Source organism: Armigeres subalbatus, unplaced genomic scaffold (assembly GCF_024139115.2).
Source record: "Armigeres subalbatus isolate Guangzhou_Male unplaced genomic scaffold, GZ_Asu_2 Contig1742, whole genome shotgun sequence".
NCBI classification, from domain to species: domain Eukaryota; kingdom Metazoa; phylum Arthropoda; class Insecta; order Diptera; family Culicidae; genus Armigeres; species Armigeres subalbatus.
This window is the reverse complement of record NW_026942553.1, coordinates 15,889-31,061: the sequence shown is the minus strand read 5'-3', so window position 1 is coordinate 31,061 and position 15,173 is coordinate 15,889. Positions and strand designations below refer to the sequence as shown.

The 15,173-nt window shown below is 39.5% G+C and overlaps 1 protein-coding gene across 1 annotated transcript; it reads left to right on the top strand.

Moving 5' to 3' along the window:
- Window positions 1-6,529: 6,529 nt before the first annotated feature.
- Window positions 6,530-10,465, top strand: LOC134203295 (probable DNA mismatch repair protein Msh6). The gene is given in 7 exon segments (XM_062678168.1): window positions 6,530-6,620; window positions 6,623-7,194; window positions 7,252-8,032; window positions 8,035-8,955; window positions 8,958-9,733; window positions 9,797-9,952; window positions 10,019-10,465. Coding segments are annotated over 7 exon segments (3,402 nt in total). The 5' UTR covers window positions 6,530-6,544; the 3' UTR covers window positions 10,139-10,465.
- Window positions 10,466-15,173: the final 4,708 nt, after the last annotated feature.

The window sequence follows — 15,173 nt, the reverse complement described above, 5'->3', positions numbered from 1 at the left end:
GGATTGGATATGGATTGGATTTCCAATGGATTTGGATTGGATTTGAATTGGATATGGATTGGATTTGGATTGGATTTGGATTTGGATTTGGATTTGGATTTGGATTGCATTTAGATTGGATTTGGATTAGATTTGGATTTGGATTGGATTTGGATTGGATTTTGATTGGATTTGGATTTGATTTGAATTCGGATTGGATTTGGATTTGATTTGGATTGAATTTGAATTAGATTTAGATTGGATTTAATTGGATTTGAATTGGATCTAGATTGGACTTGGATTGGATTTGGATTGGATTTAGATTGGGATCTGGGTTGGATATGGTTTGGATTTCAGATGGATTTGGATTGGTTTGGATTGGTTGGATTGGATATGGTTGGTTTGGATTGGTTTGGATTGGGTTTGGATTGGGTTTGATTGGATTTGGATTTGGATTGGATTGGTTTGGATTGGTTTGGATTGGTTTGGTTGGTTTGGATTGGTTTGGATTGGTTTGGATTGGTTTGGATTGGTTTGGATTGGTTTGGTTGGTTTGGACCGCATTTTGGATTGGTTTGGATTGGTTTGGATTGGTTTGGTTGATTTGGTTGGTTGGATTGGTTTGGATTGGTTTGGATTGGTTTGGATTGGATTTGGGATTGGTTTGGATTGGATTTGGATTGGATTTGGATTGGTTTGGATTGATTTGGATTGGATTTGGATTGGTTTGGATTGGATTTGGATTGGATTTGGATTGGTTTGGATTGGTTTGGATTGGTTTGGATTGGTTTGGATTGGTTTGGATTGGTTTGGATTGGTTTGGATTGGATTTGGATTGGTTTGGATTGGTTTGGATTGGGATTTGGATTGGGTTTGACTGGATTTGATTGGTTTGGATTGGATTTGGATTGAATTTGGATTGGTTGGATTGGATTTGGATTGGTTTGGATTGGTTTGGTTGGATTTGGATTGGTTTGGATTGGTTTGGGATTGGTTTGGATTGGTTTGGATTGGTTTGGATTGGATTTTGGATTGGTTTGGATTGGTTTGGTTGGTTTGGATTGGTTTGGTTGGATTTGGATTGGTTTGGATTGGTTTGGATTGGTTTGGTTGGTTTGGGATTGGTTTGGATTGGTTTGGATTGGTTTGGATTGGTTTGGATTGGTTTGGTTGGTTTGGATTGGTTTGGTTGGTTTGGATTGGGTTTGGTTTGGTTTGGATTGGTTTGGATTGGTTTGGATTGGTTTGGGATTGGATTTGGGATTGGTTTGGTTGGATGGTTGGTTTGGATTGGTTTGGATTGGATTTGGATTGGTTTGGATTGGTTTGGTTGGTTTGGGATTGGATTTGGATTGGATTTGGATTGGTTTGGATTGGATTTGGTTTGGATTTGGATTGACTTGACTGATCTGGTTTGGATTGGTTTGGATTGGATTTGGTTGGTTTGGTTGGTTTGGATTGGTTTGGTTTGGTTTGGATTGGTTTGACTGATTTGGATTTGGTTTGGGATTGGATTTGGATTGGTTTGGTTGGTTTGGATTGGTTTGGTTGGTTTGGTTGGTTTGGATTGGTTTGGATTGGTTTGGGATTGGTTTGGATTGGATTTGGTTGGTTCTGGTTGGTTTGGATTGGTTTGGTTGGTTTGGATTGGTTGGTTGGATTTGGATTGGTTTGGGATTGTGGTTTGGTTGGTTTGGATTGGTTTGGGATTTGATCTTGGATTGGTTTGGATTGGTTTGGATTGGTTTGGATTGGTTTTGGATTGGTTTGGTTGGTTCTGACCTGGTTGACCGTTTGGATTGGTTTGATTGGATTTGGTTTGGATCTTGACCGGATCTTGGATTGGTTTGGTTTGACCGATTGGTTTGGATTGGTTTGGATTGGTTTTGGATTGGATTTGGATTGGTTTGGATTTGGTTTGGTTTGGTTGGATTGGTTGGTTTGGAGTTGGTTGGATTGGTTGGATTGGTTCGGATTGGTTTGGATTGGTTTGGATTGGTTTGGATTGGTTTGGATTGGTTTGGTTGGTTGAATTGAATTTGGTTGGTTGGATTGGTTTTATTGGATTTGGATTGGTTTGGTTGGTTTGGTTGGTTTGGATTGGTTTGGTTGGTTTGGATTGGATTTGGATTGGATTTGGATTGGATTTGGTTGGTTTGGTTGGTTGGATTGGTTTGGTTGGTTTGGTTGGTTTGGATTGGTTTGGTTGGTTTGGATTGGTTTGGATTGGTTTGGATTGGTTTGGATTGGTTTGGATTGGTTTGAATTGGTTTGGATTGGTTTGGATTGGTTTGGATTGGTTTGGATTGGTTTGAATTGGTTTGATTGGTTTGGATTGGTTTGATTGGTTTGGATTGATTTGGATTGGTTTGGATTGGTTTGGTTGGATTTGGATTGGTTTGGGATTGATTTGGATTGGTTTGGATTGGATTTGGATTGATTTGGATTGGATTTGGATTGGTTTGGATTGGATTTGGTTGGTTTGGATTGGTTTGGATTGGTTTGGATTGGTTTGGATTGATTTGGATTGGATTTGGATTGATTTGATTGGTTTGGATTGATTTGGATTGGATTTGGATTGGTTTGGATTGGATTTGATTGGATTTGGATTGGTTTGGATTGAACGTTTTATCAATTCAAAAGTTTACACAGCATTTTCAATAAAATTTGTTCTAGTCCAGATATATGTTATCTGTGGTTTATCTGTGCTGTGGTAGAACCGAGCGAAACCTAATTCTGTTCTTTCTACGTTAGTTAAATGAGGTTAAATGCATCCATCCGATCCATCCAGAATGATTTCCGATGAGTTCGTTTTTTTTTCAAAAACTTCTTGACAAGTTGACACTGAAAGCTCAACTGTCAAAACTAGAAAACGAAAAGAAGGGTGCCCAGATGTGCCGAATGAGTGCCGAACTGTGCCGCGGGCACGATGTGCCGAGTGGTTTACGGTTTACCCTTGGAATAAATGCTTCCCATTGTGCGCATTTGTATTTTATATGCAGGTAATCTCGATCTCCAATCGATTGCCAAACGCGGACCCAATTCTAAAATATATTTGAATTAACGGTTGCGGATGTTCGCCTAAATCGGATGCCTGCCTAAAAGATATTTTAGTTACCAGAAAAAGATTGTCGCTGTCGTCGCTGTCCGGAACATCTTTTGCTGGCGAGGATAAGGGATCTAAATGTCAACGAAGGAAAAATACATACGATTTGTTATGAAAACTCATATTTGAATATATGGACCAACAGGTCTGTACCACAAAAAGGGAACTCATATGTGAATAAGTACGTTATGTGGAAGATATTGATTTGGAAAATGTATTGAGGTAAATCCACTTTCCAGTTAAAGCACCAGTCTAGCGTACTGTAAGGGTCATGGGTTCGAGTCCCATCGAAGGGAATTAACAATTGCAATTAACTTTGATTGAACATACGATTTGACAGTTGGGTACCACTCATGTTTCGGACAGCAGAACAAAGGGAACCGACGCGACAATCTTTATCTGGTAACTAAAATATCTTTTGCCTGCCTCAATATCTGTTATCTGTGCCTTTACCCAGCATTTGCCCAGAGTCTATTATATAGAGTTGCGCAAAGAGGACCTTCTTACTCTTATTCTGAATGATGATCTTGTTAGTTATCAATTCAGTGCAAATCCGAATTATAGTCGCTAACAAAGTTGATTTTTATCACAATTCGTACGCTAAACCCTAACTTCGGAAGTGGTGCGCTGTTTTCATTTGGTGATGTGCTATAGAGATGAGTGACGTTTAACGGTCGCACACTGATGTGCAATTCGGCATGTAAATACATGTTTGTTTTCCTTCTGCTCATAACCTCAAAATTGATCGAGTCATCACGATGGTTGCGAAGGAGTCAAAAAATATATGGAAATATACTCATTTTTACCCAAACTTTGCTGAGTAGCACCATCTAGGAGTGTTTGTTTTCCTTTTATCGTTACTCACACATTCGGACGTGAGAATCTCAATACAGCGCACTACTTCCAAAATTAGGTTTAACGTATGGATTGTGAGAAAATCCAATTTCAATAGCGGCTATAATTCGATTTTCTACTGAATTTATAATGAGTGCTGTCCAATATGAGCAGCTCGAAGTTGTTTCCGTCCTGCTCGTTCTTTTTTGTAAACAAATAGACATGAGCAGGACAGGGAGAAACTTCAAGCTAATTCAAGCTCTCATTGGACAGCACTAATATGTACTATGTTGAAAACTTTCATTTTTGTTCAACCCTTCAAGTGACTTCACGGGAGTGATCACTTCTAATAGAGATGAGTGACGTTTAGCGCTCGCACACTAATGTGCAATTCCTCATGTAAAAACATGTTTGTTTTCCTTCTGCTCATAGCCTAAAAAATGATCAGGTCATCACAATGATTTCAAACGAGTCAAAATATATGGAAATATACTCATTTTACTCAATCTTTGCTGAGTTGCACCATCTAGGAGTGTTTGTTTTCCTTTTATCGCCACTCACACATTCGGACGTGAGAATCTCAATAGCCTATTCAGATTACGCCATTAATGACATAATAATTGGCGTTTCAGGGTAAATACGCTTTATGATGTCATTATTTACGTCATATTCCATACATTTTGCACTGTCAAAAGATACCCGCTAAAAAGAATTTATTACGAACAATTATTACGAGTGCGCTTCCGTTCTCACTGGCATGCAGGGAGAAATTCAACAAAAACAAAACTGACAAGCGTCACGTTTTCTTTGCCAGAGAGAAAATTCTCTCTGTTTTCATTTCGTTTCGTAGTTGACAGTCATGCTCTTTCTGTCGCAGCAGGGTCGAATGCATGGTAGATGGAAATCTTCTGAGCGCTGAAGAATAACACGGATTGTGATGGTTTTGTAGAAAGCATTTTATATGATGAAAAATAATGATGATAATTATTTATTCTCCACTTATTCAACATGAATTGTTTAAAAAACAGATGCTCTCTAGAATTAACATGAAGTATTTAACTTAAACCTAGATTTAATAGAACAAATCGAATAAATTTTCAAAGTTCAAGGGCCAATGCGGAAGACAATTTTAAATGTAGGAATGGTTGTAAAACGAATATATTTGATGAATAAACATGATTTCATAAATTGTTTCAATTCTGCTCCCTTGAATGGCTTAATATACTTTGGATTTCAACACTTTCACGTGGGACAACTGAACGATTTGAATGTGATGTATATATAAAGTAGAATAACCTTAAATAAAACATGGATTGGTAATGCCACAGATAACAGATATTGAGGCTGGCATCCGATACGTGTGTAAACATCCGCAACCGTTAATTCAATTGTATTTAAAATGCGGACCGCGTTTGGCAATCGATTGGAGATGGCGCAAGCAGAGTCTATTATATAGAGTTGCGCAAAGCGGATCTTGTTACTCTTATTCTGAATGATGCTCTTGTTATTATGTTGAAAACTTTCATTTTTGTTCAACCCTTCAAGTGACTTCACGGAGTGATCACTTCTAAAGCTTTTTAATTCGATAACCAAAGTCACCTACAGAATGCAAACACGTGAGTTTATTGTTGCAGCTTTGTTGGGGGGTGTATTGAAGTTTTTTGAAGCTGTTTCTAGAACAAATCTAATATTGTCAGTTTCGCTGGTAACAAAACGCGCCGATCACTTTTTAAGCACCTTTAAAATCGTCGCCAATGGTCCAATGCACCGAATGAACACAATGACGTTTGAGACGGGCGCTGTTTGAATGAACACTTGCATGAACTCGATGAATGAAAAAGTATTCATTCTAAGTAAACAGCGCACCGCTCAAACGTCAATGATGAACTCGGTGCATTGGACCATATCATTATTTTCAATCTGTGTTAGTTCAAAGCCATGGCATTTGCAAATTATGAAAATATGCATGAAAAATAGTACTAAATTTCGGGAAATAATGTGATTATTGAAATCAAACAATTTTGTTCACAGTTGATCTGACAGATCTTATGGCCATTTTTGCTGGTGACGATTTCGGCGACGATTTGCTTTTATGACGATTTCAAATCGTCGCGGCTGATACGGTGGAAATTGATAATAAGGGTCTGTCTCAATTGGATAATTAAACTCAAATTAAACTTAGAAGTGACAGTTCAATAATTATCGAATAACCCTGCTGGATGAGCAGGATTACTTTTGACACATATCGAATCATTCTTGATCGATGTCTTATTGGATTTTCTGGGTAGCACGCAGCCATTCTTATGGCCGGGTGATTTTTTAATTTTTGAACTGTCAGTTTTAAGTCAAATTAAATTTAATTCGTGAAATGAGACAGAGCCTAAAAGCAATAAAAAGTTTCACGTCTATTTGGCTGTGGTTACCGCACGAGGTTGAAGTACGCAGCCAGTGAGCTTCATTTATTTTGTTTGATGTTTATAAATATTATTTATTGACTGTCAAAGTCAAACCAAACTCAAATGCGCGCGTTGTTTTGCTATCGCCGGCCGCCGTTCCATCTGTATCGAACTTTGCTTCTACGTTCCGCGATTTTGTGTGAAGACCCGTGAAGAAAATAACAGTGCCATGTCCAAAAACAAAGATAAATTGAACAGTTCGAATACTCTGTTCAATTACTTTTCCAAATCGCCAGCAACGCCAAAATCAAACCGGCCTCCGCTTCCAATCCCGGAACACCGGTAAGTAGTGCAGCAGTTTGCTTCAAAAGCGGACACCCCAAAGAGTGTAAAAAGGAGAAGGTCGCACCGTCGCCGGCGACAAAGGAAAAAGTTTTAAATGAGTCCCGCGGAGATACAGATGAGGATGAGATTCAACCGATGAAGAAGCGAAGGCGAATTATCGTGGATCAGGAAGATGAAGACGGAGACTCGGACAGCGAGAACCGTGTCAAGAATGATAAGACGCCCCCAAAGACGGAGCTGTTGTCCTCATTCAAGCGGGTGGAAAAGGACGATGCTTCAGAATCACCGATGCAGAAAAGGGTGAAAATCGAGAAGTCGGATTCCAGCGAAGGGCAGCAGGATTTGGCGGATCTGGGCGACGAGAAGGATCTTACTGGCTCCGTATTGGATGAACCAACCGTGTGGGCTCATCAGAAGCTGGACTTTATAAAACCGGAGAAGATCAAGGATATTCAGGGCAACAGACCGAGCAGCGAAAAGTATGACTCCCGAACACTTTACGTGCCGGAATCATTTCTCAATACGTTGACGCCGGTAAGTTTGTTGTTGCTTGACATTTTTTTTTGCATATGAACCTTCTTTTTGTTGCAGGCCATGCGTCAATGGTGGGAATTAAAATGTCGCCACATGGATTGTGTGCTTTTCTTCAAAGTAGGGAAGTTCTATGAACTTTATCATATGGATGCCACTGTCGGGGTTGAAGAATTGGGATTTTCTTATATGAAGGGTGAATTTGCTCACTCCGGATTTCCGGAGCAAGCCTACGAGCGCATGGCCACTTTGTTAGTCGAGAAAGGTTTCAAAGTGGCCAGGGTTGAGCAAACCGAAACACCGGATATGATGCAGGAAAGATGCAGAAAGAATAAATCCAACAGCAAGTACGACAAGGTGGTGAAGCGTGAGATATGCCAAGTTTCTTTGAAGGGGACAGAAGTATTTGGCCAACAAGTGCATTTGACACTGAACCATCAACCAAAATATATGCTTGCTATTACGGAACGGATCAAAGGTGAAGTTGGCAGCCGATATGGCGTTTGTTTCATTGACACTTCCTTGGGAATCTTCCATGTTGGTGAGTTCGAAGATGACACCCAAGGTTCTCGGCTACTCACACTCCTGTCCCATTATGCGCCGGTACTGGTTCTGCAAGAGAGGAATGTGTTTTCGAGTGGGACACAACAAATCTTTAAAACTGTTCTGGCAGGAATCAGGAAGGAGGCTCTAACGAACGAGTCTCAATTTTGGTCCGCTGAGAAAACGTTAAAATACCTTGCAGAAAATTTCTACGGTGGTTCTACTGAGGAACAGAATTCAAAGTGGCCACTGGTGATTCGTTCATTGTTGGACAAAAACGCTCAGCTAGGATTGACTCCGATGATAATTACAAATTAGCGTTGAAAGCTTTAGGAGGTTCCATTTGGTATCTGAAGCGGTGCCTATTGGATCAGCAAATTATAGCTCTGGCTAGTTTTGAGTTGTATATTCCCCCAGATGATGTAGAAATTCGCAAGGATTTAAAGATTGTAAACACCAATCGTTTCATGGTACTGGATTCCATTACGTTGAACAATCTCCGGATCACTGGAGGGGAACAATCACTGATCAATAAGATGGATCACTGTTGCACAAAGTTTGGCAAACGTCTCCTCCATCATTGGATATGTTCTCCTAGTTGTGAAAGGCATGTGATCGTCGAACGTCAGGAGGCAGTTTCAGAACTGTTGGACGATGTTTCGCTACTGCAGTATGTGCGACAAATTCTCGGCGAACTACCAGATCTCGAGCGGATGCTGGCTCAAATTCACACCTTTGGTAATGCAGATCGCGTTAAAAACCATCCAGATGGAAGAGCCATCCTCTACGAAGAACAAACCTACGGAAAGAAGAAAATCCAGGACTTTATCAACACGTTAAGAGGATTCAAAGCTCTGTGCAGCCTGCCAGAATTGTTTAAAAAAGCCTCCTCGAAGCTTATGATACGATTGACTCAGACATCCGAACGGGGTGGATCGTTCCCGGAAATGGCGGATAAGATTCGTTTCTTCGAAGAATCTTTTGATCATGAAGCAGCGCTCAAAACCGGGGTGATTGCCCCAGGAGAAGGCTTGGACGCAGAGTACGATGCTGTTGGGAAAGAAATTAACGATATCCTAGAGGAACTGGAAGAGTACAAACGAAAGCAGGAAAAATACTTCGGATGTAAGATAGTCTACTTCGGAACTGATAAGAAACGCTTCCAGTTGGAAATTCCAGAGAGCTCCGCCAAGAAGGCGAACAGTGGTTATACGTTGGAAGGGCAGAAAAAGGCAAGAACGGCGTCAAGCGCTACCACACGGATGAGACTCGCGACTTTCTGAAACGGATGTTGCAAACCGAGGATCAACGCAAGCTGTTTCTCAAAGATTTATCTCGAAGAATTTTCGAAAGGTTCTCCAGCAGTTACGAAATGTGGAAAGTCTGCATCGACCTTACCGGAACATTGGATGTTCTAACTTCTTTGGCGGAGTACGCCCGGAGCGAAGGAAATATGTGCGTACCGGAAATGTTGGATGACGATCAAGGACAGATCTTCGACTTGGAAGAAGGGATTCATCCATGCGTGAGCGATTCGGAAAATTATATTCCGAATGGTGTGAACATCGGTGGGGAAGGGGCTCCACTTGTGCTGCTGACGGGTCCTAATATGGGCGGCAAAAGTACTTTGATGCGTCAGGTCGGCATATTGGCCATCATGGCACAAATCGGTTCTCGTATTCCCGCAGAAAGTTGCCGGATGACTTTGATCGATCGCATTTTCACCCGCTTGGGAGCCAACGATGACATTATGGCAGGACATAGCACTTTTCTTGTGGAGCTGAACGAGACGTCTACAATTTTGAAGCACGCCACTCGCAAAAGTTTGGTACTGTTGGACGAGTTGGGACGAGGAACGGCCACCTACGATGGAACGTCCATCGCTGGAGCGGTGGTCAATTACTTGGCGGATCTGAAATGCCGTTCGATGTTTTCCACCCATTACCATAACTTGGTGGACAGCTTCACCATGGACAGTCGCGTTCGGTTGGGTCACATGGTATGCAGATCTATCAATGTCCTCAAATCTAATTCAAAATTGACATTACATTTGTTCAACTAGGCTTGTATGGTGGAAAATGAAGACGATGAAGATCCAACCCAGGAAACGGTCACATTCCTTTACAAATATGCGGATGGAGCATGTCCCAAGTCATATGGATTCAATGCCGCAAAATTGGCTGGCATGCCGGCCTGCATTATCAAGCGGGCTCATGAGGTATCATTCTTTTCTATACCCTATCTTATTCGAATTAAAATAAAATAACATATGTCTTTCTAATAGCTTTCTAAAACCATGGAAGCCGATGCGTTGAAGCGCAGAATCTTTACCAAATCACTTCTTCAAGCTGACCATCAGGATCTGAAAGATCTCCTGCATAAGCTGAAGGCATGTCGGTTTTAAGATGCTCTTAGCGGTAAGTACCGAATGCCTACTCATACTACCAAACCAATAAAAAAAATCCTGTTCCTGCGTACAATACATGATCCATGACAAAAATCTATAACTCTCGCAGTATTACATCCCAGTTTTGTTCTAAGAACCCGTATACGACGTTAAGTTTTATGTTGCTTCTGTAGAGTAAGTTCTAATAAATTCCCATTGTTCATCGGAAACCCAATATAAATAGAGTAAAACGAAAGAATGCCTATTTTTGTCATTAATTTTCCGGGACTAGAACTGTTGTAAAAAATCAACACATTGAGTAAAAGTGAGATATTTTTTCAGTCAGTTGACCAATTTGCACCAAACCACCATGTATTCCTCATAAAATTTTTGTTTTATCAATTAAGAATATATCAAGAGTCTTTCGATGGAAGGCTCGGGTAAATATAACTATAAATAAAATAACTCAGGTGCACGGGGAAAAGTGACCAACAAATAATAAACAATTTATTTTTTTCAAAAATTCTTCTTATAGTGCAGTCCTCCTTAGCCGTGCGGTAAGACGCGCGATACAGGGGTGACAAATGAAAATTTCCAAATTCGAGACCGTCACGAAATCATGTAAGATTTTGAACTCTAATAGCGCCTTTATCTTCCGATAGATTTTTGAGATTTATATATCAATCGATTCGAAAATTCTCTACCAATTTGTCAATTATATTAAAACTTTGGGTTATGAATGTTAAAATAGGGTATCGGATCATTTTGGCAGCACCCCCTTTCTTGTCCGCAAGAGTCTCGTTTCGGCCGTCGCCGTTCAGTGCGGTTGGCTTTTGGACTCTCCTTTTTGTGCGGTGTTTCGCACAAAAAGTAGAACAATGGAGCCGGACCAGTGACCGCGGTCGAAACAAATGTAACAAAAATGCGTAATGTAGTGCATGGTGTATAAAAAGTGATCCAGAAAGGGGCATGTTTGTGCAGACATGAGACGATCAATTGTTATCAATGCCAATGCCAATGCAATCAATTTATATTAAAAAACGACTTTGGATAATGCATTTTTTTGCAAACTGAAAACTAATAAGGCCGTTACACATATTTATTAAAAATTATGGTCTCCGCAAAGTCAAGGGGGATGAGGTAATCTTCTTCTTCTACTGAATCGAGCGGAATGAGCAGCATTTGAAGGCAGAGGTTTTTGGGGCCGTGGAAAGTTCTTAAGATAGATGGTTAGAGACCCCTCTCCTCTTTGAAACCTGGCTCCTATACAAATGAAACACCAATTTCATCGTAACTCGAGATCAAGCAAATGGAAACAAATCTGGCGTGTGGAGGTTTTGGAAGAGAAGATATGTTTCTGTGGTGGTTTGCAACGCCTCCCCCTTCTGGAAAGGTGGGCTCCCATACAAATGAACCAAATTTTTTTGCATAACTCGAGAATTAATCAGAGAATAAATCAATTTTAGGCGAAGCAAAGTTCGACGGGTCTGCTAGTAAAAAATAAATATTAAAATGGAAAAAAACTCCTCGGATTTGTTAAAGAATGTTTTGAAAGTTCTCAAAATTTACCGGAAATTTTTTTTGTTGCCCCTCAAGTTGTTATTTTTGAGCAAATCAATTCGAAGGGGGGGAGGGGGGTGGTGAGACATATTTTAAAAAAATATTTATATCGGCCTAATAATATTTTGTCCAATTAAATGCGCACCTGAATCAGAAGGATTTAACTTTGATTCAGGAAGTGTGAATGCACTTAAGATATTTTTATAATACGTGGGTGCAATAATGCGGTACTTATTGTACACGACAAAAGCTTCGGAACGCATACGTTCTTGAAACGGGCTATATGAGATACAATAGAGCTATCACCTTCTTGCTCCCTGATTCAAAAGTCTTGCAATGATATTAGTAAAATGTTTGCACGAATATTTTATCCATAATGACACTCAGTGCTGGTAGAATCATACTCAAATCTGAATCATCGAGGTTTCATGCACGAGCTAACTCGCCTGCGGTTCTGTAGGGGAAGCATCGCGCTTGAGTTTCTCGGCCAGAATCGCATCGCTTCGCTCACTCACCGAAAAATGATTTCGTTCTAAAAAGCGTCAAAACGCAATCGAGACGTATGTTTTGTTTATATATAATTATTAGCCATTGTTTTAGACGAAAAATAGTTAATTTAATAATAGAACACATAAATATCATGCAATGATGAAAATTGCGATTCAAATCATGAGCAAATCTCTCGGCCATAATTCTGATGGGATTTAACTCACGCATGGTTTGAATCGCCGATGAGATTTGAGATTTTGAGATTTTACCAACACTGGTGACACTGCCAGACAGTACTAGTTAGAATGTAATAACACACACACACTATCATTTCCCGTCCGCAACGTTTCCCGAGTAGACGAGAATAGCTCATTAATATCAAATGTTGATAAGATGATTGACATTTTATGATTTCTAGTGATGCACGAAAAACAAGATATGCGTATGATTGGAATGTTTCTTAATAATAAATCTCGCTTAACTTTTCAAAAGGACCTAAGTAACATTTTTTCATGAATTAATTTGAATACTGCAATCAATAGCTTTCATGTTGTTCTGTTGATTGCGCTATTCAAATTAATTCATGAAAAAATGTTACTTAGGTCCTTTTGAAAAGTTAAGCGAGAAATGTTGCAAACGGAAAAGAGGGTGCTCCCCTAGGGCATCTTCTATTGAAATATTTCATCAAATGCTTCAAAACCCAAATGTAGGCAATTCGGATCCAAGAAAGGCATCATTACCACAGAGGACTAAATTTGGGTTTTCATAGTAAATTTTTTAAACAATTGTCGTATCCAACAATTTTCATATCTTAAGATACGCTAGTTTTGTTCGAAACCAGTGACATTAGTAATCAAATGAATTTTCTAAAAATATTCATGCATGATGGCACTACAATCCTCAATGAACAAAACTGCCTTACGTAGTTTACGTTGGGCGGTTGTGTCTTGTACATAACCCATCTGATTTTGTATTTTTTGATTACCCTGAATTGATGATGATGATGATACTACCATCTATTGTAGCAAGGCACCTGCCTATAGCAATGGTCATATCTGACAAACGATTCGATCATGTTTATATTATTATTTGCATTTCATCAAACTCCCGTATGAAGGGCCATTCTTTATGGCCAAAAAACATCTTCATCATTATTGGTTTGCCATTTTAACTCTGGCGTAACTTTTGACAAGGGCCTAAGCAAAAACACCTTGAACACTTTCAAAAAATATAACATGAAAACGGCTTGTCCGATCATTCTGGTGTCTTTGGCAAAGTTTTAGGTAATCAATGGGGGCTATGTGAAAAAATATACACTGTGAAAAAAAAATCAAACATTGAAAATAAAACTTAAAAATCGATTTTCTCAAAAACGATTTTTTCAATATTTTTTATTTTTTGGTATGTTGTAGCATATAATATATGTATTATTTTGCACTATGGGTTAAATGATGCACAAAAAGTTATAATTTTTTAAAAATAAGTTTGTTTTTCAAAAATGATTGAAATATTATTTTTACGTTTTTATCAATTCGATTTTATGAAAGTACGTTAAATTTCCAATGGAAAAGGAATACATCAGTTTTTTTCTAAGTGCAACCGTTTCTGAGATACAACGGTTAGAAGATAAAACACACCGAATTTTTTAATTCCCAGTCTTTATCGAATGTTTTTCAAATCTATTTAACATAGAATCAAATGTTACTGAAATCATCGATATTTATTGTCCAAGATGCTAGTAATGGGGCAGTGGTTGATCATTTTCATGGTAAGGGGCCCTCCTTAGCCGTGCGGTAAGATGCGCGGCCACAAAGCAAGACCATGCTGAGGGTGGTGTCGCTGCGCGAACAAAATTAGTTCATCATAAAATCAATCACGCCGTTGCACCCAGCATTGCAACACGTTGGTCTAAGCCATACCGATGTTGATGTCATATTAAGAAACTGTAAGTGATAAGTAGAGCGGAAAAAGGCATAACTAATTTACATAAGGACAGCTAGGAACGAATATCGCACACAGATTAGGCGATAAACACGCCCACGCGTAGGCGCATGTGGCAATAAACATTTTTCCTTACTTTTCGTCCTGCCAGAATGCAGTCCTTTGGCAGGAACGATACAAATGTTTTTCAATCCTAAGAAGCTAATGTTATGCAATCATAGAAGATAAGCCGCGCCTTAAATTGTGAGCCCTTCCTGATCTGGCCGTAAGAGCAAGCGAAATAGAATCGATTAAGGATAATTACCAGATCTGGATGGGCGTTAGTTAATAAGCTCAATACTATTATACAAGTGGTAGATCACCACACATTCATGAGTTACATTAGGCGCAACGTGGAAGATCACAACACATTGAAGAATAGTTGTAATGAGTGAAAAGAAAATATTCGTAGATTAATCACTAATGCCCAAAAGAGAGCAAAAAAATGTGACCCAAATATTTCTAAATTGTAAATCACTAATGTATCATGTAGAACTGTAGAAGTAAGACCCTTCATTGGCGTAACTACCTCGGATGCCTAGGGGGGGCTATAGCCCCTTTATATTTTTTCTCTTTTTGAAAATTCTCGAACATTTCAACATCTCATCAAGTTATCAGCGGTAAAGTGACAAATGCAGTCCAACCACCTAAGGCAATTGCGGATCCATCACACTCATTCATATTATTCTCTTTTCTCAAGCACGTGCACGTGTGAGCAACAACTCACAGTCTATGTTTAATAGCGCTCGACTAGCGTCAGGCAGTGGATATATTTGCATACTTGATAAATATTCTATCTATCTCAAATGAAAAAATAGTGCAACTTTCCATGGATTCCGCCGAGAATCTACCAAGAATTCTGATGAGAATCCTTCAGTGATCCTGACTGGAATGTTCCAGGGATTCCGACGGGAATCTCTAGATATTTCGACATGAATCCTTCAAGAATACCGATGGGAGCCTCCAGGAATCATGAAGGGAATCCACCAGAGATTTCGGAGGGAATGTTTCAGGAATTCCAACG